This window comes from Talpa occidentalis, unplaced genomic scaffold (genome assembly GCF_014898055.3).
Source record: "Talpa occidentalis isolate TD23 unplaced genomic scaffold, MPIMG_talOcc4v2.1 talOcc4.10, whole genome shotgun sequence".
In the NCBI taxonomy this organism is placed as follows: Eukaryota; Metazoa; Chordata; class Mammalia; order Eulipotyphla; family Talpidae; genus Talpa; species Talpa occidentalis.
Genome location: NW_023600993.1, coordinates 93,300,309 through 93,326,061, shown reverse-complemented (window position 1 = coordinate 93,326,061; position 25,753 = coordinate 93,300,309). Strand labels below are relative to the sequence as shown.

The 25,753-nt window shown below is 42.2% G+C and overlaps 1 protein-coding gene across 1 annotated transcript in view; it reads right to left on the bottom strand.

Annotated features, from left to right (window-relative positions):
* The window catches only part of TOP1 (DNA topoisomerase I), an 82,813-nt gene extending 65,315 nt beyond the window's left edge, over positions 1 to 17,498 (bottom strand). The window contains exons 1-2 of the mRNA XM_037498807.2: positions 17,228 to 17,498; positions 16,885 to 16,909 (exon numbers count right to left, since the gene is read on the bottom strand). Coding sequence (XP_037354704.1) covers positions 16,885 to 16,909; positions 17,228 to 17,260 — 58 coding nt within the window. The 5' untranslated portion in view covers positions 17,261 to 17,498. The remainder of the gene's footprint in view (positions 1 to 16,884; positions 16,910 to 17,227) is intronic.
* Between the last annotated feature and the right edge of the window lie 8,255 nt (positions 17,499 to 25,753).

Genomic DNA, 25,753 nt, shown 5'->3' with positions numbered 1-25,753 from the left:
GTCTTCTGATTTCATTTCAAGGGATCAACTTATTTTATTTTTAAAAATTTCAGATTTAAATAAGACTACCAAATTGTCTTCAAAAAAGCGCATTTCCTAATAATTACAAGGTCTTCTGAACTGGAGTTTCCAGACTTAATCAGAGCCAAAACAGGCTGTTCACTGTTAAATTTTTATCTAAGAACTAACCAACGACGTATTTGAAACATCGATTCTACTTTCCAACAGTAAGAGGACATCCTTAGAGTTACTGTCGCATCTTCTCATGCATTGTCCTGGTGGTGTCTTAGATCACTTACTGCTGCTGGTCTCAGTTTTCTAATCTGTAAAAAGACCTCAATCGACCCCTAACACTTCCATACACAAGAATTTTATTGTATTTAAAATTGTTTTGGTCCAGGGCCTCCCCTGGTGGCACAGCGGTTGAGCGCTGGGCTGCGAAGCTGCCTGCAGCCTCTGCAGCGCCGGTGCGATCCCTGGCCGCCGGGTGAAGGTCCCACATGGTGCCCAGACCTCTCCTGCTGCGCCCCGCTGCTCCCCTCAGCAGTGTGTTTCAGTCATCTGTCTGTTCTGCTCCCTGCTCTGTCTCTGGTGAATTCTCTCACCCTCCCACACCTCTGGCCTGTACCCCAGTGCTTGCATAAATAAATAAGTCTGAAAATATATATATATATATATTATCTTAAAAAAAAAAAACACCTGCAAATTCACAGTAAACTTTTGACACTTAACACAAGTTCCTTCCAGGGCAAAAAGAGATTACCAAGTAACATGAAAAGAGCCTGTGAACTTCCTATCATACCCACAAGCACCACTCAGGCAGGTGAGCAAACTGGCACCACCCACCAAACCAGGGGTCAGTAAACTTTTTCAGTAAAGGGCCAAGTAGTTAATAGTTTAGGCTTTGTGGCCCATCTGACCTCTGTAGCAGCTACTCAACTCTGCCTCTGTAGTGTAACAGCTGCCCCAGATTACATGTAAATAAATGAACCTGGCTGCATTCAAATAAAATTTTATTTAGGGATACAGGAATTTGAATTTCATGCAGTATTAAATCTTTGATTTTTTTTCCCTCAACCATTAACAATACTAAAAGCATTCTTAGTTCACGAGCTAGACAAAGAAGGTATAGGCTAAAGAACCTTGTACTAATTGTGACTAGAAACTATATCCACTGAAAGAGGGGGTTACCTTTCTCAAACTCAGTGTGCAAGTGAAGAGTATCTTCCTACTTTACCTAAGACTCCTCCCTAACTGCTAAGCTTTCTCCTAAGCGACATCCATGCTAAACCTGGATTTCGCTTCCCTCCTTCCTTCAAACAACCCATTAGTGGCCATTAATCAACATGATTTCAAAGTGGCTAATATGTTCGCCTGTTCTGCAAAAGGAGACAGTCACATGAACAAGAATTCTGAAGGGGAGGCCAATGCTTATTCTGCTTCTTAAGCAGTAAGCTAGTTAAATTTTTTTATTTATTCCCCTTGAAGTAGGAACAACGTCGTACTTGTTCACATGCTGTTAACCATCTCTGATGTAATTCCTTAGTAAATAAGCAGACTACAGAGGTCCTTATAAAATCTGAGGGTGGGGTGTCTAGCTAACCCTTGGTTACCAAAAAGACCCTTTCTCTGGAGTATTCAAATAAAGGTTTTACTGATTTCCTGGAGTAATTGGCTTCATGAACAATCTGAATTGCTAAGAAATAAATTATCCAGAGGTCTTTACCACACAAGCAGGCAAACATTCCTTAGTAGTGAAAGGATTACACATTAAAATAGAGCAGAGCCTACTAGTCAATGCTGTTAGTTGGCCAAGGATCCACTGGAATGAAGACAAATGCTCTAATAAATGACAGCCCTTAGTCTAATACTACATGGATAGCTCCCCTACAGCTCAGAAATCCCAGGAGACAAGTAGGGCCCCCTAGGGTCCCCCCTTTACCTTGTTTTCTGTCATACTGAGAAGCTCAAGATGGTATCATCAGATAGATGGCTACTCTCCAGGCCTTGTCGTTTACTTACAAACAACAGTCTTGAGCCTCGGTTTCTTAAAAAGTAAAGTGGATACAGCGACTGTTCAAATATCAGCTACTTATTTCAGCCCTATTCTATTTTTTCTTCTGTTCCCAAAAACAATTCATCCTAATGTGAAGCTGGGGGAAACTATATATGACCCTGATTATGCAAATCGTTCTATAAGAGCTCATAGGCCCAATTTATGTCAATGATCATCATAGTGGCCAATACTACAATCCTATTTTGTTCAACTGATTAATATTGTCTAGTGACCTGTAGGCCAGTTTACTTACTAGGATGCAATATACACTCACCATGAAAATGCAAATGAGTAAGACCCTAGATGGGGTGTAGAACTCTGAGTTCTGAGCTGCTTTTATTTATAAAGCAACAGCTATGGTGAGGCAACTTCTTGCATGCTGTTTGCCTGCCTGTACAATCTTATATTCTCTAACCATTTACAATCATACAGTCACTTATGACTACAATTTAATAAATTCAAATTAACTTTAGTATGTTATAACAACATACTAATAAAACCTTGCTATTTCAAATGGCATTGTGGACTAATACTAACCATTTTAAAAGGATAATAATCCATAAAGGTATATATAAATGTAAGTTCACATGTGTTGTTAACTATAAAGTAGAGACGACCTATATACTTCCTCATATGGTTGCTGAAATGAGAATTTATTCAATTCAAAAGACCTTAGCATTAACGTGAGGCATTAACGGGGTCAAATGAAATGGAGAACTGTTGAAATTTCCAATTGCTTTGGTAAATACAACTTTACTTACCAGTCATAAAAGCCTACTTAACATGTCACCCAGGGGCCTCCCTGGTGGCGCAGCGGTTGAGCGCGGGGTTGCCAAGCTGCCCGCAGCCTTGCAGCGCCGGTTCGATCCCCGGCTGCTCCCCGGCCACCGGAGGAGGGTCCCACATGGCGCGCAGACCTCTCCTGCCGCCCGCTGCTCCCCTCAGCAGTGTACTTCGGTCATTCTGCCTGCTCTGCTCCCCGCTCTGGCTCTGGTGGATTCTCTCACCCTCCCGCGCTTCTGACTGTACCCAGTGCTTGTATAAATAAATAAATAAATCTTTAAAAAAAAAAAAATGTCACCCAGGATAAGGCAATGTGGACATACAGAAGGAAGGACTGTTACTAGAACTCACAATGCAACTGTTTTGTATTTTAAGTTCCAAGAGCCCCAAACCACCCGTATTCCAAGCCAAATCTAAACATGAATCTCTTTGGTCTTATCTAAAAGTTCCTTTGTCCTGACCCCTTGCCTAGTACTCTCCACTCTACTGTTGGCCCCCCTGCTGGAACCTAGTCAGGGGCCTTCTTCCCTACAAGGCCCTGCACTATGCTGTACAGTTCTTAAGGCCAGACAGAAGTGTGCCTCGCTAAACTAGCCATCTCAAAAGCAGGTCACTTTTGCACAAAGTCCCCAAAGAATTAAAGCCTCAATAAGTGCTCTCCAGAGAACATTTCGACTAAGGTATCATGAGTCCACTGAGGTACCGCATCAAACATAGATAAAGCACTTATTTTAAATTTCAAAAGTATGCGAAACAAACCCAGTTTTACTAACTGACTCACCTTTGTTTTCTATAAATACAAGACTTAAAGTTGGAATTTTTCTAGTCTAGCCTTTGAAAGTAATTAACCAGTATGTGCAAGACCCTTAAGAGGGGTATGTGTATTTCATACACACCTCTGTAGTGAGTCACATTTTCACAAGGACATCCCTGCATTGAAAATGCTTCTCCTTCCCAGGAGGCAGAACTTAAAAGAGAAAAAGGACTTGTCTAACCTGAAAATGTATCTTCTCAGGCCAGCTCAATTAGGGCAGGCCCATTCCTGCAGGCTTGCCCTCCTTGCTTCTATTAATCTTAATGCCTAGGAAATAGTGAAAATGACTACAAACCTCCTGCTTATGCTACCTACGTAGGAATCTACAGCTTAGCCTAAACTGCCTTTATTTCCTACAGCCATTTGTCTCAAAATGCCCCCAAGCCCACACCTTTGTCTGGTCCCAAAGGTGTCAAGCGTGATGATGACTTTATATAACCTACGATTAAATTAATTAAGTGGTCTCCTTTGTCTAGAATATGACTATACTCGAAACCCACGGGCCATTCTCCGGGGACTAGCTGCAGAAGAGTAACCATGAACATTTCTCTCCCAATGAGTTAATGTTTTTTAAGAAGCCTTCCCGGTACTATACATATTACTGACTCCATTAGATTATTTATGTTCCCATTATGAATTGCTCCAACTTCTTAACTCTAAGTAAACTATCACACAAGTATTATGTAAGTACGGAGGCCTAGTCATGGGCCTTGTGATATGACAAAACTGCTTAAGAGAGTGAATTACCACAAAATTAATTCTAGGCTTCTTGTGAACGTCAGGAACAAAGAATTTGGCTAGAAGCTTGTTTTGATTAATCAAGTGATCTTATTTTGTGAGTTAGTTGAGTTTGGGGAGATAGTAGCACCAGATACTATTAGGTGCCCTTTTTCATGACTTGTAACAGGTAAATATCATTACTTTTACAGATGAGAAAACTAGAATCAAGAATTATGACTTGTTCAAGGTCATTCAGCTAATAAGCGCTGAATCCAAGTTTAACTCTGATGTCAGTTGAGTATGTGAACTTTTTCAACTGTTGTTTATTTCTCTTTAAAATGTGAGGCTCAAAAGGAGAAGATGAACTTCAGATCTTAACTCAGTATTCCATTGGTTCTGACACTCTAGTGTGCTTCAGATCACCCAGCTAAAACCTAGGAGCTAAGGCCCCACTCCCAGAGTTTGGGCAATAGATCTGGAAGCTTCTGGTCCTTTTAAAAAGCCCTCTAAGTTTAAGTGCTCAACCAAGAGTTTAAGATTAAGAATTTACATTGCCAATACGTTCTCAGACATTGTTGATACTTTTGATCAGGAAACCACACTCTTAAGAATCACTGTTCTATTCAAATCTCCCATTTCAATCCATGCCACCAGAAGCAGAAGCCCCCTAACTTATCTTAAAGGTAATGATCTTTATAGATTGGATCCCCACCATTCCACTAAACTATGCTCATATCTCTGCTTACTCTCTAAGTGCTGCCTTAAAAATCCTAGGTATATTAGTAATTAAACAATCTCTAGCTCTTTGTGCTTCACTTAATCACCCAAACTTCAAAAATGACATCAGAACTAAATAATGGCTTATTAAACATGGAAGTAGGAGGAAAGCATAAGGAGTCTGATGAGACACATAGCAAAAGCTGCAAAGGCAGTTATCTAACTGCTATTCAAGTAAATGCTCACTGAAAGGTAGAAGACACCTATTTAAATTAGAGTGGGGTATAGCTTTTATGGACATATACTGGAAAACACTTTTCTGGTCCTTTTGAAAAATCCTGTGAGCTTAAAAAAGTCAACCAATGGAGTACATAAATCAAATGAAGCAAACCACATGTTTTAGCCAAATAAACAGTATAGAGTCCAAATAAATCAGATTCTACCTGTATTAATCAGAATCATTTGATTAATCATCATTCTTTACAGAATCAACTTCTAGACACAGGACTAGCAGTATATATTTTTCCAAGCACCTCCAAGTTATGCATATTAGCTTGAGAACAATGAAAATTTTACTTTTAAGTTTTCAATGCTTCTCACTTGATCTTCAAGTAGCTAATGAGCTAGGAGAGAGGGGTTCCCACTTTACAACTGAAAACATTTGCTGAAAACATCTATATTGACCACACAGGATGAAAGAGTGTTTTTGCCCCAAGCCCACACCTTTGGTCACACCTTTGTCTGTTTTCAAGAAGAAAAACATGTACATTTCTTCAGAAAAGAATGTAAAATTGAAGAGGGAAACAAAGGCTTAAAGAGGAAAGCCAGAGGGATGGTCACTTCAGTCTTGGGGGTTAAGTGATGACTGCAGACAGACTTCACTGGAAAGAAAACAAACTATATTACAACTTCGATGATGATGATGATGAAGCAGCAGTAACAACTGGTTCTGTGATGTTTCCAACCCTCCAGGAGTTTATAATAATTATTGCTTTCCTAACGATAGGTAGTAAAATAGAGAAGTATCTGGTAGACTTACTGGATACTTAAACCATACCAATTCTAAAGACTAGCTAATAGGGGGCTTCCCCAATGGCGCAGCGGTTGAACACTGGGTTGCGATGCTGCCTGAAGCCTCTGTGGCGCCGGTTTGATCCCTGGCTGCTCCCCGGCCACCGGAGGAGGGTCCCGCATGGCGCGCAGACCTCTCCTGCCACCCGCTGCTCTCCTCAGCAGTGTACCTCAGTCCTTCTGCCTGCTCTGCTCCCCGCTCTGGCTCCGGTGAATTCTCTCACCCTCCCACGCTTCTGACTGTACCCAGTGCTTGTAGAAATAAATATATAAATCTTAAAAAAAAAAAAAAAAAGACTAGCTAATAGGCATTTTAAGGTAAAATGGAATACTTGAACAGAGCAGAACATGATCATGGAGCTGTGGAAGAAGAATGCACGCTAACCTTTATGGGAAATAGAACTACTATAGAAAACCTTTTTGTTTTTTAAATCAATTTTCCAATAAATGCACTTAGCTAAATTATCTTCACTCATGTACAATAGCATCTGATAGCATACATATTTACAAGTGTGTGATCAGTATGGATTCCACTTGATACTCTGCTAGTCCTATATACCTTTATTATGCTCTTAGTCACTTCTGGACACATTTCATCATATTACACTACAACTTTAAATTACTGCCCTAAAAATTTGAGCTCAATATAAACACTATCTGATATCTAAATTCTAGAAGTTACTATATTCAGGACTACATGAAAAATTTTAATTTGCCCAATGAGAATCTGTTTTCTCACAGAGAAAAGCATACTTCTGCTAACAAACTTACTTTCCTGACATTCTGAGATTAGGGTGGTGCTAACATCTGTAAAAGAGTATTAAATTCTGCTATTTTTGCAGCACAATACATTAAGGGGAGTAAGAAGTAATTTGATTTTTTTTTAAAGATTTATTTTATTTATACAAGAACTGGGGTATAAGCCAGAAGGGTGGGAGGGTGAGAGAATTCACCAGAGACAGAGCAAGGAGCAGAACAGGCAGACAGACCGAAAACACTGCTGAGGGGAGCAGCGTGCAAGTCAGGAGAGGTCTGCCTCACCATGTGGGTTGCTCCCTGGCTGGCCAGGGATCAAACCCGTGCTGCAGAGGCTGCAGACAACTTCAAAGCGCTGTGCTCAACCCGCTGTGCCACCGGGGAGGCCCCAGAAGTGATTTGATTTTTGAGGAGGAAAAAAGGTAATGTTTGTGGTTAAGCCATCACCAGTTGAATCTCCATGTGCCCTAGGTTTTTGTACTGCTAAGAGAACTACCTAGAAGACTTCTCAGCAGTTATGGTGTCTGAGTTTGGTGAGCTTTAGATTTAGAAGTCAAGCATAACAAGTCAGTAATGACAAAAATTGGCTAATCTGTGTTCTTTCTCCTCTTAAGTAGATTCTGAGGTACAATCAAGGACCCAGGGCTCTTGTTTCTTCATTTCTGCTGTTTAATAGTAAAAACTAGTGAATTTGCATCCATTCTGCTGAAAATATACTATGTAAGAATATGGCACAGTATATCTAACATCTAGTCTCAACCACTTTTCTCATATTCAGATCACTATAATACTATGCACTCTGCACCTACCTGAGAAGTTTTAACAATTTTAGTTGTAGTGTTGTATTGCAGGACACATCATGGATTAGGAAGGAGTAAAAATATTAATGTATTTAAACTGTTACATAAAATTAATTTCCCAGGATTTGAAGTACTTAGTCTAATTGCTAAGATTTTAGTTTTCTGAGTGTAGGAAGATGATGATTCCACACTATTTCAGGCAATTTAAAGAATTTAAACTATTTCAAGTAAATACATGAAATTAGCTATGTGATATGTCTCTCTCAAGCAGAAAGTGAACGTGTCCTAGTCACTCTCACAAATATGGTTCAGAAAAACCTGAAAAGTACTTTTCTAAAATTCACGCAATACAAAAAGATAATGAAAAATACACAGAACTTAAAGTTGAAAAGGTTTAATTAGCCTACAGATTTCCTTTAAAAAGAAAATTCTAGAACAGTTAAGAGTCTTTGGAAATGAAAGGTCCAGGTTTCTAATTTCACTGAGAAAACCCACCTCCTAGGGTTCAGAATAAATGGAGATAGAACTCCTTCACTGAAATAGCAAAGCATTAACTGCCATTCCCTTTCACCTTCCCCTTCGTATGACAGGAGTCTTTGTACTGAAGTCCAATGAGAAATACGGAATCTCAAACTGAGGAAGTGAAATATGGACTTATACTAACTCCAAAGTAGTCATTCTGAGAGTCCTAAGGGTTTGTCTTGTTCATCTGTGTCTAATTACTAGTATTTACTTTCTGAATATTTGAATGAAAATGGCAACTTACATTTTATTTGCAATTAAACATAACATTTTTAGTCTCTTAAGTAAATCTCTAAATACTGTACCATACTAAGTGCAAAGGGGTAAAGTTATTCACTAGCAAAAATTCTTAAACTTCAATTTAACTTACTGAGAAACAAAGTGGTTTGTACAAAGCAAAGCTTAAGCTTGTCACTATACTGAAGACCAAAGTTGCCACAAAGTCAAGTAACCTCCTGAGCCAGTCTCAGTTTTACAGCAACAGTATCATACATTCAAGGTTTCCTAGAGACCCTTCCCCCACAGCACCCAAATTTAAAGAAAGTAAAGATGTTCCTGTTGTAGAAAAGACTCATAAAGCAATCTCTAGAAAAGGCACTTGTGTTTTGTTTGTTTTTTTAAGGATTAGCTAAGAACTAAAATTTTGTTCTAAGTGTCACCTTTCCTAAAGTAATCCTCACATGCTCTTTAATCCTCCAATCTTGTGAGGTTGAAGATTATTAGATCTAGTTTAAGGGTGAAGAACAAAGACTTGGAGATGAACTTGCTCAAAGACCTAGCCATTGAACAGAAGCTCAGAACTCAAATTCAAATCTCCTTGACTCAAAGTCTACGTCTACCACATTATGGTCATCTGATTTGAGGGGGAGGATGACAGAATCCCACAAAAGACTATTCACACCGAATCAGAGAAAAATAAGTTACGAGGAAGAGGCCAAAGCTTTCAAAACAATTTTAAGTCCAACCTTATTTTATTCACTCTCACATACTGAGGGCGATAATAGTCATGCATTATTAATATTCACTTTTCTCAGAAGTTTCTTCCCATACATTTTATGAGCCATGTTCCTGAGATGTATCTTTTGAAGACTGTATCTTTAAAAACCTTTAAAACTACTTTATCTGGCCTACCATGAATTGAATATTAATGCTGAAGTCTGTTCCTGAAGTGATACTTCTCTGATAATCCTTTTGATCAATGGTATAAGAGCTCTAAGATCCATTTGGTTTAATCTAATAGGTATTAGTTAACACATCCCTTGATTTCAGTTTATTTTCTTTAAGTAGTAATCCAAAATAAGAAATTCAAGGTAATTCAATATTTTCATTAGCTAGAGGTATGAGCCAGTATCGAAATTTCTGCTGAACTGATATCTCCCAACTGCCCATGTTCATACACAATTGCTAACATGGAATTTGCTACTAAATTCTCATACCTAAGCTTTATTATTTAAGCTGTTCTTGTTCCCAAGGATTTCTATTTCACAGAAAGTTGAATCAATCCTTGTAAGTAACCATCTGAACAAAAGAAAATTAAGAAAAAAAAAATCACAAATAATGAACCTGGCATTTCACTTATTAAATACATCTGAAAGGTTAAGTCTAGGTATCTGTGATAGAAAATCCATAGCGCTGAGAAATCAGTTACATCAATATATTTCTTTCATTTCTATGCACAGCTTGTCTATTGTCAAGACATTCTTTCAAAAATGACCACCTCGCCTAAAATTCCTTCTTAGAAAAGTAGGAACCACATAAACATTTTACTCCAACTTAGCCCAAGTCTAGATACAGATACATCAGCTTTTATGTTACAGTGATTGCTTATAGTCAGAAAAGATCAGTAAAGATTATGCAGTTCAATTGGGTGAAGACTCAACCAACCCAAGTTATATGCTGTTTACTATGTACAAGATTGAAAACGTCAACGATTTGAAGTACCAGGGAATACCGGTGAAAGGAGTCACCAATGTCTCTTCAAACCTAGTGTTCAAAATAATTCACTTCATGCACTTACTTAATTCTCAATAGCTACTGCAACATAGAAGGATCATTCTTGTTAACGATGAGAAAATGAAGTATAGTGGTCAGGGCAGATTTCATAAGAACGGGTACTTACCTAGATATTTTTCTGGTTTCCACTCTTTCAATTTTACCTCTACTGCACAAGAGAATGATCTCTTCCTATTCTCCCTCTTCACCACTTACACCCTTAATGTGAATCCAGTTCCTTAACACCAAAGCATCTGCTGATAATCTAATACCCCAGGGGTAAGGAGGTCTAAGCTATCTCTACCTTCAGATAATTAAACATCTGTACTAGAAGTTTACCAATTACAGACTCTGCAGACCAAGGCAGTATATGGTACCAAAAAAAACTTCCATTCTTGGTCTCCACAAACCCATGCAATCTGTACTATCAGCATTCAGATATACTACATATAAAATGCACTGTCTAGTGAGCTCTCAAAAGTAGTTCCCTTCCTTTTATTTTCCCCTTCTGCTGCTGAGCAAGAACTCAGATAGTTGACAACAAAGAAATAAAGAGGCTACTTTATTGGAACTGGGTAAAGTAAGGGCTTCACAAAGGACACTACTACTGAAACCAACCATCAATGTGTTTATGATGGTTTACAAATCTGCACATTTATATGTGGTAGCAAGATTAAAACTGGGATTTTTTTAAAAAACTAAGTGGCAAAAGGGTGTATCAGTGTAATGTAGGACTAGCCTTCAACATAAATTTTTTTTGTAAACTCCAAAAAAGCAAGGATATATTTCCCAAGAAAGGTCCCAGGCATCTGTTTTTGTCAGACTGCGCTATTACAAAGAATACTGGGAGCAAGAGTGAGCTGATTTTTGTTCTTAAAAAAATACCCTGGGATCTATAGGAAATGTCGGTCAGAATACCCAGGGATCTATCTTTTAAATTTGCTCTCAACATCAACAACCAAGATAGGAGTCTCAAACTCTCCAATAATGCTGACTGCTTTAACACCTTTCATTGAAGCTTATCTAGGTGCATCCCAGGAATGCTAATGAATTGAGTTCTCTCCCTCTTTAAATTCACAGCAACAAAGTTAACTTCAAAAGCTCAAAAAGGAATTGAATTATCAGCCTGGCAGTTGCACATACACCCCTCCCCTCCCACCACCTTCACTGCAAACCCGATAGGGAGAGCAGAAGAGAGATGTAAATAAAAACATTTACTACATATTTAGGAAAAATTCTCAAGAACAGCACAAAAAAGGTAAAGGTGACAGAGAGATAACTCAGTGGATTTAAAAACTTCAGAAATTAAAAACAAAAATAAATTTAAAACATAAGTTCTTATCTTCCTTGTAGTTTATTTTTTTAAAAACAAATTTAAAGACATAAATGACAGATAAAGACACTTAATACATGTCTGGATAATGGCTTGATGATAATGCAATCTACATATTCCAGATAGTTAGCAGTGCTTTTCTCCCAATTTGAAATATTTTTAGAATCTTTCTTGAACACACAATAAAAATCGTATACAACATATATTTGCTGTTAAATCATTTCAACAAGCTATTAGTCATTTCCTATAACACTAATATCTAGTAGATACTTCATTTTAAGCCTCTTCCCACCTAATGGTCAAGGCCACTTCCCCACCTCCCCCCCCCCACCTCCCCACCACACCCAAGCAAGGCCTTCTATCAACACAAAACACACTGTGTGCACCTAGATAAGTGGCTTAGGGAAGGGAAGGGGTATTGGCAAAATGCTAATTATTTCTTGTGATGGCCTCTATTTTAGATTTCCTACTTAGCTACTAGCCTGGAGTCATGGGGACAGAGAGCTGCTTCTCAAACTTCAGATTTACAAGTCAAGGAAATAAAAAAAGACTTGTTCTTTTATTACTACTCAAAGTTTAAACACATTCAAAAAGCTTTCTTTAACACAATGGCTCATTCACTTCTTAAGGATCAGTTAGGAACTTCTCCCATCTCAAACATTTTACCTTAAGAAGCAGAATTCTTAACTGTTTGACCAATTGCTCTCATTATACAAAGTTAAAGGTTCTAAAATAATTAAGGGATAGTCAGATCATATAAACCACAGGACACGGAAAAGTCACCCAACTGACTTTAACCCACCTCCAAATGTAATGAGTTGATTATATTTTGTTATTCTCAAGTAATTTCTTTTTTAACCCCACAATCCCACTCAAATACTAATTGCATAGCTTAATTCAAACATAAATTACGTAATCCCATTTGAATCCATTTTCCTAAATCAACCTAGAACTTCAGTTCAATACAGTTCATATAGGGAGGATTTGATCCCTCACAAATCACACTCCTGGGTAAGCAACTGCGTATTTGAAGAAAATTAGCTTTGTTTTGCACTAAAAGTATGGAAAACATTGTTAAAAATCTTCAATGTACATGTTCATCCACACCCAAGAAATATAACACAATTTGAGTATAATGTAAAGGCTCCTAAAATGAAATACAGCCAAAAATTAAAAAACAATAGAATCATTTCCTATCCCATTAGCAGCAGAGAACAACTGTTACTATAATTAATGTATAACACAAAATTTTTCTAACATATTAGACTCAAAAGGCAGACATTTCTTGCACTCTCCCCACACAGGCTGAAAACAAAAACCACCACCTAATTTTGGAGTACAAAGCTTCAAGACATATTAAGAATCCCTGGCACTTGTATAAATGGATATTAATTAATTCACCAAGACCCAGAATAAATGAATGAATCGCTTTCAAGTTCTCTATTTCCCCACTTTTATGGTAATGTGAAAGAAAAGTAAGAATCAATTCTTTCTCAGTAATTTTAGATTTGAGGATTGATCCTGGGTTCCTATTTTTAATTTTACTTTATCCACTTACCAAAGAAAAGTAGGAGCTAGCCATATTACCTAGTTTACACCACTCAAACCATTAAGTATTTCTGATTCCTGTAGTAACACGCAGGTTTTATTCTCTCAGGAACACTGAAATCTAGAGCTTATGAATTCTGATATGCTGGTAATCTAAAAAAACATATACTAAACAAGCACCTCTGCTTCATGTCTAAGTGTGGTATAAAGATTCTAATTCTGAAAAGGTGTCCCAAGGAGTCCGACTGCAGTAGAAAAACACCACTGGAGCCCAATGCTTAAGTGTTTCTGGACTGAGTAGGAAAATGTGCCAGATTCCTTTGAAACTGTGGGTAAATTTGCAGTTTTAAAAATGTGATGGGAATATTCAGATAGCCACATCATCAGTCTTCCAAACCCCACCCCCCCAACTCCATCAGTGCCCAACAGTTGTACAGAACTACACTATCTGTTAGCATCAGAAGCAGTTGTATTTAATTCCGTCATCCAAATCAACACAAGACGATGCCAACTATGATCCCATGTAATATGGGATATATTTCTTAGAATATTGATGGAATCAAGAAGTACACTTTGTTCATGCTGGGAAGGAGCCTACCACTCCAGAGTAGATATAGGAAAATATGTCAAATCCTTGAACTGGAGCAAGATCAGTAGGACCCAAGTTGGTATTAATCAGCTCTACAGATAGCTAGGCAGTCTGCATAGTGCTGTAATAATGACTAAGCCCCACTATAGTTAGTGCTACCAACACTCAGAAAGGAAGCCTTTTCACTTGTGATTGTGGTTTCTACTCCACAAGCGTCTAGTTTACTGTCAATATTTTAAATAAAAATACATTTCAAAAATATCAGTTTTCCCAGCAGTTGCGTATGGACCTGACAGAACACTCTAAATTTTATACAAACAGCAACAGTTTTGGCTACTGTAAAGAATGAGCTCCAAAGAGCAAAAAAATCTTTTAGTTCTTAGGGGATGAGGACAGGCAACTGAGAGATGTTGTTTTAATGCATGAACTTGCAAAGTTAAGTTGTAAGATGGATTAGGTTGACTTAAAATCATATCTAAGTACACTCCTCTTAACATGAACATCACAAATGACCTTTAAGCATAATTAAACATGATTTTTATTTTTTAAAGTCAGAGTTACTTAAATCAGTGACTAGTTACCAGTATTCTACTTAACAGAGCAAGCACACGCTTACTAGCGTGGCATCTTTATTCCAGACTGGAGTAAATTACTCCAGTGTCAGACCTTTAGGGTAGTAGGGAGCAGTTAGTGTTTTTTCTCTTTAAGGAGCAGGTTTAGATAAAAAGTAAACAAATGACAAACTATCCTTCCTGACTGCCTTTCTCAACTCAAAGTAGAAATGTGTAGCTTTTAAATTCTTCATATTAGAATCATGGATCCAAAGCCTAAATCTGTGAGTTGAGTAGTGCCCAACTCACTGCCCTTGGGCAAACTAGTAAATAAACCTACGCCTATAAAATGGAGATAATGGTACCTAACTCCAAAGGGTCTTTAGGAGGTTAAATAAAATTAACTAATCCAGGGAAAGAGCTGTGGTTCATGACTGGCAGACAGTAAGTACTCAGTAAATACAGGCAACTATTGCTGGTACACCTGAACAAAACCCATTCTAAAAGTCAGTATAGTCAGTTCAGTTCAGCTCCATAAAAATGGCCATAAAGATCAGTAACATACTCAGACCATAATCATTCACATAGTCAATAATTTCTTTGTACAATTTAGGTGAGAACCACAAAGGTTAACATTCTGAAAAGAACTAAACTTCTTTCATTACTAATAATACTATCTACCCAGTCCAGTGTGAGAGTCAAAAGATGACTTTTGGAGGGTATTAAGATCCTATCTTCCTCCAAGAGGTCAAAAGGACTTCTTGCATCTCACCTCCTTTCTTTGCTCCCACATTCCAAAGAAACAGATCTATGTTCTCTGAAGTCTTCTGAACTGCAAGAGCCTCATCTCCCTCTTCTAAAATCCTGACAGGTTAAACGTGATTAGGAAATACTCCAACCCCCGACACTCAGCACCTAGTCTTGCACAACACCCAGCTCAGAAGTCACCTCCTTTGAGAAATTTCCCCACCCCCAGACAAAATTAAGTCCTAGTCTCCCAAGGCATTTTGGGTATACATATGCTCCAGCATCTACCTTGTAATTAACTAATTATGTTCCCCCCTAATAGACTGGATTGAGGACAAGAGCACTGTTGTGGGGGAAGTTTCAGCTCTAGTACTAAGCACAGTGCTTGGTCTAGATTAGGTACTCAAGAAATGCTACACTTTAGCCATATACTCTCCTTGTAGAGTACCACCTCTTTTTGGATGCCCCTCCTCAAAATATGAACATGAAGCTGCTCTTAGCAGAGCAATCTTAACACCTATGACCATGATCACATCAGAAAACCTACTCATCATCATCAGCTTCAAATAACAGAGAGGTTCCCAGAACCCAATGTAGCATCAGGATTAGTGGGAATTCCCAGCAAACTACAGGGGGTACCTTTTCATTCAGTGCGATTGTTGGAAAGTTTTCAGGGTGAGGTTTTTATTGGGGGAATCTTCATGGGTAACTGAAGTGGAACACTGAAAGAACAAATGCCTTGATTTGGCTGAAAAGGGTTCAAAAACATACAGATCCCGGAAAAGTAAGCTAGTTCTTGGTTCCTGAAAAACAGCAGCTTCTGAAAAAGAATTAACAGGAAGCTGGGGTGGATGCTGGCCACTCTTTGTTTCAATAAATAAAATCTTTTTCTCCCCAGAGGCCAACAGAAAAGGCCAATACACCAAATCCAGAGGAGATGCTCAACAACCTTTATTCCTGACAAGTACACTAAACTGCATTTCAAAAAAAAAAAAACAAAAACAAAAAACCAATAACAAAAAAACAAACAAATAACCACTGCCTTAGGAACCTCCACCACAATGAAAAATTCTAGTCACTAATACTTTAATTGTTTTTAATCAGTATGCGTGAGTCCAAAATTTACATTGGATGGCCCATAGAGAACTTGCAAACTTTTTGAAGGGAAGTACTATACTACCTTTGCGAAGAACACAACTTGGGGAAAACAATTTCAAAATATGAAGAACTCCACAAAGGGTGGCTTTAGTTGAGAGCCTTAATTCCTATCATAAACATCTTACCAAAAAACAAAAGCAAACAAAAAACCCCAGTTGCCGGAGGGAGTCTTTCATTCTGGAAAGCAGAAAAAGAAACAAACAAGAAGTAGAAAGGGAATAACCCCCAAAATAAAGTTCTCTTCGGAAAAAATAGTAACAATTCCACCTCCCACCCTTTCCTCCCGGGTGAGGTCTGAGATTTCTATGGCTTTGCTCTGCCGAAAGCTCTTTCTGGGCAGCTCGAGGAAGGAGCCGAGGGAGGGAGAGAAGCACAGAAACACACAGCCACTGAAAGGAGAGGAGAGAGAAAAAGAAAATGGCGCAGAGACTAAGTCCCGACCGTCGACAAGGCGACTTTCCCGGGAGGAATCCGGGCCCGGAAAGGCAGCCCGAGGCCCGGCGGCGGGCGACGCGGGGTCTCCGTTGTCCCCTCTTGGGAAGGCCGCGGTTTGGGGGCGCTGGGGTCCCCGGAAAGGGGGCCCACAGGCGGCCCGATGGGAACAATGGGGCCGGTGAGCGAGGAGCCGGGACTTAGTCTCTGGGACGCCATGTCTGTCCTCTGGCCGGCTCGGGCCGGGCGCGGGGCGGGCGGCCGGGGTCGGGGGCTGGGTCGGGGGCACACTCACCATTCAATCGGAAATCCGTCTCGATCTGGGGAGAGGAGAAAGAGGGGCTATGAAACAACAAGCACATCCACCTCGCGGACGCCGGGCGCGCGCAGCCGGGGGCCTGGCCCACCCTGCGCCCCCAGGGATGCGGGCGCCCCGGGAACGCGACACGGGGCCGTCACCCTCCCCCCAAACTGCAACTTGGCGTCCCTCGCCCCGGGCCTAGAGAGCCGACCTCCTCCGCCGGCCGCCCCAGGTCGGGGAGCTCCGGCCTGTCAAGAGGCCGGGCCGGGGCCCGGGGGGCGTCGCGGGGGGCCGGGGCGGGGGTGGGGGGCGGGGGCCGGGCCGGGCCGCGCTCTACCTGGGAATCGTTGTGGAGATGGTCCCCACTCATGTCGGCCGGAGCGGCGAGCGCGGCGAGGGGCGCCGAGGAGACGCGACGGTCCGGACCGGCTTGTGCGGGGGCTCCCGGAGACTCCCGGAGGCGCGGAGAAGCGGCGGCGACGGCGGCCCTGAGGCTCCCCCGACGGCGGAGCGGCGACAGCGACGACGACAGCGACGGCGACGCTGACGGCCGGGCAGGCGACGAGAGCAGACCCCAGCAGTTGTGTAACAGCCTAAGTTCGCATTTCGACCCACTGCGCCTGCGCGGTCGCTTTTAAACGGGACGTCGGCGACGTCAGAGACTCGCGGAAAGAGGCCGAGGGTTGCAGGGCCCGCCCCCTCGCGCTTCTAAAGGCGGAACCGGCTTTGCATGGCAAGCCCCGCCCCTCCCCCTCATGCGCCGCTTTGATTTGCATAGGGAGTTGACTCCTCCCACGACCTCCCACCCGCGCAGCTTCCCTTTCCACTCCCGACCGCTGCTCTCAAAACCGCGACCCCGCTGTTCAGCAGTGCGCAGGCGCAGCCCCGACGCCGCCTCCAGATCCGGGCCGGCCACGCGGCCACGTGGTGGGCCTTTAAAGGCCGCGGCGGGATGGAGCCTGGCCTGGGCCAGCGTGGGCTCTCGCGGCTGCTTTTCCCCACCCCGAGCTACACAGCCGGGCGCCAGAGCCCTCCCCAGAGCCTCCTCGCTCGCCATCCCTAAGCGGACCCGAGCCCCGAGGCCTCTAGGAGACCCCCGCCCCACCTTTTGTCCAGCTTTATTTCACGCTCAAGTCTTAAATTTTATTTTTCATTGTCAGTCAGCTAAAGACCGAGTTAAGCTCCAGTCCGAAGCTCTATGCCTGTAGCCCCAGGTCTTTTGTTCATTCTACAAATATTTATCTAGCATCTATTGTGGAGCAGGAATGTGCTGAGGAAGGGAGTGGCCCCAGGGGTCAAAGGGAACCAGACTTGGGCTTAACTGGACCTCACTCTGTCCACAGCTCTATCCCTACCACCTTGCAGGAGAGACGGACAGAGGGAGGACCAGGACAGAGGGAGATCAATCAGAGAAAGAGCTGTCGTTAATGGAGCATCTACCATGTGCTGCATCCTGATTTCACACAGTTGCTCTGTGATGTTAAATTGTCAGAGATTAGTGACCTAGAACCAGCTACTTGACATCAGCGGCTGGATACCTCACAAGGTTCTCCAGGGCTGAACTCTGTGCTGGACAACCTTCCTCTCCCTGACTTATCTATCGTCCAGCTAAGTGAATCTCTTATATCCATCTGCTTTTCTCCCCTGCCCACAGGTTGTCTGTTGAAATCTTCATTATCTCTTGCTTGGATTATTACAATACACTCCTAACAGAGGGGCCTAGGTTTCCTTTCTGACCCTCTCAGGCACTGCTCTGGCACAGTCGTCAAAGTGATCTTTTTAACTTGCCAATCTAACCATTATCCCCTTCCTGCAGCACTTCCCATTCTTAGTATACTAAGTTTAAAATGCTTGGTGAGCTGCCTAGCTCTTGCATAACTTAATTCAAGTGTGACCTTTGAATTTGACCACATCTATTACCACTTCCATTATTATAACTTAATATTTTAATTGTTCCCTTCATTTACCTTCATCCTAAGTAACATCTATGAAAGAATAATGCCTATAAAATAGTTTACAAATAAATACAAAAATTGTTCATCCTTAGAACATTGAAATCACCTCTATTATATCTAGTGGTAAACTCTTTGGGGTTAATTCTTGTAACTGCTTCAAAGCTCAACCTTAATATGTCTTTCAAAGTCACCCTCCTACCTACATTCCCTGATCCTTTCTCTCCCCCAAATCAAGTGACTCTCATAAAGTATCCTTTTCCTTTGTATACCCCAGATGTTATTAAGTTATTGTTGGAGGCAATTAGTGATTTTTTGTCTAAGGGACCTTGTCTGTCTTAATTAGCAATTGACCCTCAGAAGAGGCATGCAATCAATGTGTGGATGAAACCAGAATAATGCAGTACACATGCAAGTCTAACCAATCTAGGTTTGAATTCTGTTCTGCTGTATCCTCTGGCAAGTTGCTTAACTTCTCTGAGCACCATTTTCCTCATTTCAACACTGGTGATATGGTAGGGCTTTAATAGACTATCCAAGAAAAATAAATAGTTGGTTGAGAGCACAAAGCTATTAAGTGGTGAGTCTTGGATTCAAACTCAGACCTGCCTGGCTCCAGAGTTATGCCCTTTCTCTCAAGCAAGCTGCCAGACAAGTTTCACCTTGCTTTTGTCTCTCCTCTTAGTCTTCCGGTCTCAGAATCCATCTCAGGTCACCAGGCGAGGCATGTAGTTCCTACAACTGCAGTGATGCCAAAATAATTTGAGGACAGCCTTAAGAAATAACAGTGCCAGTGTCTCCTGCCACTACTCTACTGCACTTGCTTTTCATGTCCTTCCAAGGAAGATCTACCAAAGCATGAAAACAGAGCACAGACTCCAAAATGGCATAGCAAGCATGGTACCTGTACATGAACCTTAGATTTCAGTCATCTGGTCACAGGCTAAGCTTCCCTGCATCATGGGTGGCGATAATTAAAGGTTGACTGTCTTATCCAAACCACGTGGCTATTCTCTTGACTCCCAAACTTCAAACCAATGTCCTCACAATATGGTCCATCTACCCCTCGTACTTGAGAAAATTACATCTAAATGCACACAAACTTATTTTAATTGCTATGTCTATATTTCAGGGTGTATGAGAAAAATATTTACCACATCAAATTCATGATTTTGAGGATATGATTGTTTGGGATGAGGTTAGTTGGTTGATTTAAAAAAAAAAAAAACAAAGATGAATAGCACAGAAAGTACATATAAGACAACCTTCAGGAATGACAAGGGCACATTAAATGAAGCCTGGGAAACATTGTTTTAAATCAAGACTACTTGTTTATAAAAATAACCAGCAGGGCCTCCCCTGGTGGCTCAGGCGGTTGAGCACAGTGCTGTGAAACTGTCCGCAGCCTCTGCAGCAGCAGTTGGCTCCCGGCCGACTGGAATGAATCCCACATGGCGCCGCAGACCTCTCCTGTCTCACCCGCTGCTCCCCTCAGCAGTGTATTTAAGTCAGTCTGCCTGTTCTGTTCCCTACTGTCTCTGGTGAATCCTCTCACCCTCCCGTGCATCTGGCCTGTACCCTGGTTCTTGTATGCATGAATAAATAAATAGATCTTAAAAAAAAAAAAAAAACAACTAGCAGATGACAGCTGATATAGGCCTGTTTCCAAAGTCTGTTCCATGAAAGATAGACCATTTCTAGATATTCCATTAAAGAAAGAACTCATACATGTGTACTAATATTGTTATGATTTAAACATGTTAGTCTCCATACTAACATATGTGAATCTTAAAAAAGAGGGACATGGCATACATGCACTGTCTCCAAAAAGTATGTAAGTCCCAAACCCTTTTTTTTTTTTTTTAATTTTTGAGTAGAAGAACTGGGGTATAGGTCAGAGGTTCAGGGGTGAGAGGATTCACCAGAGGCAGAGTAGGGAGCAGAACAGGCAGATATACTGCGAGACACTGCTGAGGGGAGCAGTGGGTGAGACAGGAGGGGCCTGCTGTGCTATAGGTGGGTTAGCTCCCGGGCCAGGAGGGAGGCCCACAAACCCTTTTTTCCACACTACTTTTTGAGAATCTTTGGAATCACTGGACCTCAGGCTACCTGAGGTGGTTATCCAAGATCCACACAACTTTGCCTTATGTTATCAAGTTGACCAAGCTCTTGGCTCCTAGAAATGAACACCAAAAGGGTTGTCTGAAGAACTGTTTTTCAGGGACCTGATCTTCTGTACAGTGTACACAGATGTACAAATATGCTTCTCTCTCTGTGGCCATAATTTGATACAAGCCGAGTCATGCTGAGCAACTCAGATCAACTTCCTTGAGATAGGAGTTGGGAAGGAGAGAGTGGTTTGACCTCTTGTCTTGCAGACAAATCTACAGTAAGTAAATCAGGAAACTGCCCTAGTGGTATTTTCTGCCAAGAGGGTGGGAGAAAGCTGGGGTTTGGGGGGAGAGAAGCAAACATAAGAGATTTGAGGAGAAGGGCCTCCCCGGGGTGCAGGCCCTTAAGCACAGCACTGTAAAGCTGTCTATAGCCCCTGCAGCGCGGATTCAATTCCCGGCCGGCCAGGGAGATACCCAAATGGTGGGGCAGACCCCTCCTGTCTCGCCCACTGCTCCCCTCAGCCTGTTCTGCTCCCTGCTCTGTCTATGGTGAATTCTCTCACCCTACCATGCCTCTGACCTGTACCCCAGTTCTTGTATAAATAAATAAATCCCCCCCAAAAAAAGGAGAGATTTGAGGAGAAGAACCCGATGGAGTTCAGGGCCTGATATCTCTGCCTCCTGAAGCCTTACTTCACTCCTGTTCCTGGGCCTTTGAGTAAAAATTTCCCTTTTACTTAAACTAATGGGCCTTTAATACCACTCTGTCCTAATCTACACTTGATTCTTGGGTACTGTGTCATCCTTTTCGGACGGGACCTGGATGACCCTACTGGCATTTTCACCTTGGGTGATTGCACAATGCTGACCTTGCCAATTCTTGGGTGGTGGTGTCTTTTGGCAATTCTCCCTGCCTTGCCTCAGGACCCCCAACCCTTTCCAGACTTGGACACCTTTAGAAGAGAACTATTTAACAGCTCAGAAAGGAGACTCAGGCTGGCAATTCTGGTAACAACCAGGAACACCCTTTTGCCTGCTGGTAATAAAACAGCTCAACAGAGGTTGAGTGGTGAAATAAAAAAGAAGGAAACCAATGGGATTGCTGACAACCCTTAACTCAGAATGAAAGGACAGGCAACAAGGATGTCAGTGCTTGGCCATATGGCTGGGGTGAGGAGGGGAGCCCATATTCATGCACCTCCTTTATCTTCCTGCCAGAAGACTCCCTTTCTGTAATGAGAACATTTATTCATTCAACCAATATTCCCTGAGGAATGAAGGAGTGGGGATTCTGAGATAGATAGGTACTATACTAAGCCCCCGGAGTACAGAATTAATAAGACCTAGTCTTCGTTTTGGAGGAGTTCCTAATCTGATAACGAGGCAGACTATTTCCCAACTGTTACCATAAGGTACAAGGAATAACAGAGGAGAGGTGGCCAGCCACCGGTTGCTATGGGAACACTGGGTGGGGAAGGCATATCCTACTCACTGGTGGTGGTGGTGGTGGTGCAGGGGCAATATCAGGGAAGACTTCCAGTTGGATGGCATTCTGGAAAGATGAGGAAGTGCTGACCTATGGAAGAGAAGAGAAGGTATTTCGAGAAGGCCAACACAGGAAAAGGCAGAGACTCAAGGACAGGAATTGCTTTGGTTGAGATGGAGCAGAGAGTAAATGTGAAGACATGTCAGAGAAAAAGGCCAGGAAGGTGGAGAGGACTCCCCCAATGATAGCGGAGTTACTGCAGGGTGAGGTGTGATTGGATTTTGACTAAGTGTGAGAACAACCACAGCTGCCCGTGGGGACAGCTTGGCAGAGCAGATACCCCTGGAGATGGGTGGTTTAGTCAGGAGGCTCATGGAGCCCATTGCAAATGCCTTAGAAGCATCATTAACCTTTGGAATGACTGTGTAGATGCAGACTGTGAGGGGGATAGCAGGGTGTTGGCCTGTGTCCAGGCTACAGCCCAGTGAGAAGTTACAACGGCAGCTCCCTCTGAGTCTCCCTCTCAGAAAACAGACTGCTGGGATGTTCTGCTGCTGCCTCCAACTGGAGAACCAGCGGGCAGCGGGAGGCAAAGAGTCAGAAACTGGGGCTCCAGGAAACACTGGAAAATTCTGAGTGTGAGCAAAACCCCAAGCTGATTCAGCAAGTTTCCCCAAGAAAATGGAACAGCCTCCAATGCAACAACCTCACTCAATAACCAGCAGACAGCAACTTCATCCAGAACAGGTTTTGAAGATCTACCTCTCGGTGCCCCCAACAAACTTCCCCTGAACCTCCCTTTCCTTTTTATTGTCCTTGTTTGGCATATAACTCTACCCTGTCTCCATCATGCACACTCAAACCTCAGTACCTGCTGAGTAGATCCTGTCCTCCATATCCCATTAGTAGCTACGCCCTATGTTGAATAGGCCAAGATCTACTTCTGTAATTATCTGTTCCTCCTTCTCCAGGATTCTCATTGCATCTGCCTGTGCACTGACTTCCTTGCAACACACACACCACAGCTATGCACCATGTACCCTGCCTGGTGCTTGGGATTCAGCCATGAACAAGACAGACAAGGTCCCTGCCCTCAAGGAAGTCAGGCTTGGTGGGTGGGACACACATAAAGCAACAAGTAATTGCAACTTACTGTGATATAAAGTACAGTGTGTTTGCTGTATTAGCATCCTTTATAGAAGCTGTCATCCCAGAATTGAGGAGTCAGGCAAGGCCTCCTAGAAGAAATGACTTTTAAATTGACATTTAAAAATGGGAACAGAAGGCCTCCAGGTGAAGGGGAAGGGATGGCAAGGAAGGAATAGGAGCACTAGAGGTTCAGTGAGCAGATGGGGAAAGGCTTGAAATTAGCTAGTGTCGTTCCTTTGGGGAACAGCTGATTATTCATTATGGCTGAAGAGTTGGAGTGTGAGGAGAGGTGGTGAGAGATGAGGCTAGGAGGTGGGGATCAGTGGTAAGTAGGGCCCAACTTCTGCAGGGACTTTTGTATTAGTTAAGGAGTTTGGAGTCTGTCTTGAGAGCAACGGGGATTCACATGAATTTTAGGTTCTGGAGAAATGTAATCTATATGCATTTGGCAAATATCACTTACACTATAGAAAATGTATTTGACATAGTCTAGAGTGGAGGCTTGTCAGACCACAATTAAGGTTGATGTAATCATCTAAGCAAAAATGACAGGGATGATGATGCTGATCAGCAAAAAAGCAGGAGCATGGGGACAAGTACATGTGTTTGAGGGACAACCCTCATGACAGAGGGTTGAAGTATCTGTGATTGGTGATATATATCAATAAAGGAAGGGGGAGGGGTTGAGGATATGGATGGTGATGTCCTTCACAAGGGCAGGAACACTTGGAGATGACTGGTTGGGGTAAAGATGCTTTCAGTTCTGTACATTTTGCAGTGTGAAATGTTCCTTTCTCCAGGTGAAAATGTCTAGTAAGCAGTTGGATAGATAGACTGGGAACACATGAGAGGGACTGGAAATTGTCAGCATTAAGGTGGTACCAAAAGTAATTAGACTAGATGAGGTCATTTGGGAGGGCCTAGAAGGAAAGCCTGATTTTAGGGATGGGCCTTAGCGAGGATGTGAGTAGAACGTGAAGAAGTAGAGGATAGCAAGTTTAGACAAGTTGTTCCAAAGGTTTAGCTATAAACAGAAGGAGGAATATAACATAATAACTGAAGTAACTTGGGATTAAGAGGGTTTTTGTTTGTTTGTTTTATGATGGGCAAGACATGTTCATATCTAATAAGAAGTTCTGCTGATTTCTAGTTCAGGACCTTGCCCCCCACCCCCTTGATAAAGTGCTAGCACAATTGAGCCAGTATGCCAGGAATTCTGGGTCAGATAGAAGGCAGGTTCCTATGGAGGAGACACCCCTCTTTGCCTCTGAGAGATCACAGGCTGCTTTCAATTTCACCTTCACCATTCTAGACCTTTTCCCACTGGAATTCACTCAAGGGTTGATTCATAGAACGCATTTTTCAGGATGACTTATCCAGGCTCCTGGGAATAGTCCCCTCCCAAAAGACAGAGTCCAGTCCCGAAGGAGAGGTCTTATCTTCCCAGCCTCAGCTGATGTACCACAAAAGGGCTTGAGCAGATGAGACAGCAGCTCTGGCAGCGTTGCTGAAGAAAGATTCCCCAGAGTCAAGGAGATAGATTTGCCTCTTCAGATTCTGTAATGTGGCAAAGTTCCCCTAACATTTTTAAAAAAGATTTATTTATCTATGCGTACAAGAGCTGGGATATAGGCCAGAGGTGCGGGGGCTGAGAAGATTCACCAGAGACAGAGTGGGGAGCAGAACATGTGAATCCACTGAAATACACTGCTGAGGGGAGCAGTGGGTGAGATAGGAGAGGTCTGCTGCGCCATGTGGGTTGCTTCTTGACTGGGGATTGAACTCGCGATGCAGTGGCTAGTGATAGCTTGATAGCTCTGTGACTTAACCCCTTGTGCCACCAGGGAGGCCCCTCCCCTAACATTTTCTGACATCTGTTTGGCCTTGTGGTGCCAGGCTGTGGTAGTAGTGCTGTGACAAATTAGACAGGCCTCTACTTAGAGAGACCACAGTCCAGTGGAGGAGAGAACATAAACGTCAATTACAAGACAGTGTACTGGGAGTTTTATGAGAGAGCCTTGGGATTGGGGAGCCAGAAGATTCTTCCTTGGGAGCCTAGACTTAGGGGTTTGATGGCAGAAAGTTACAGGCTCCAAATCCTCCTACCAACTCAGAACCTGGCTTTCCATTTTGGAAAAATGTCAACCTAAGTTGTTTTAATT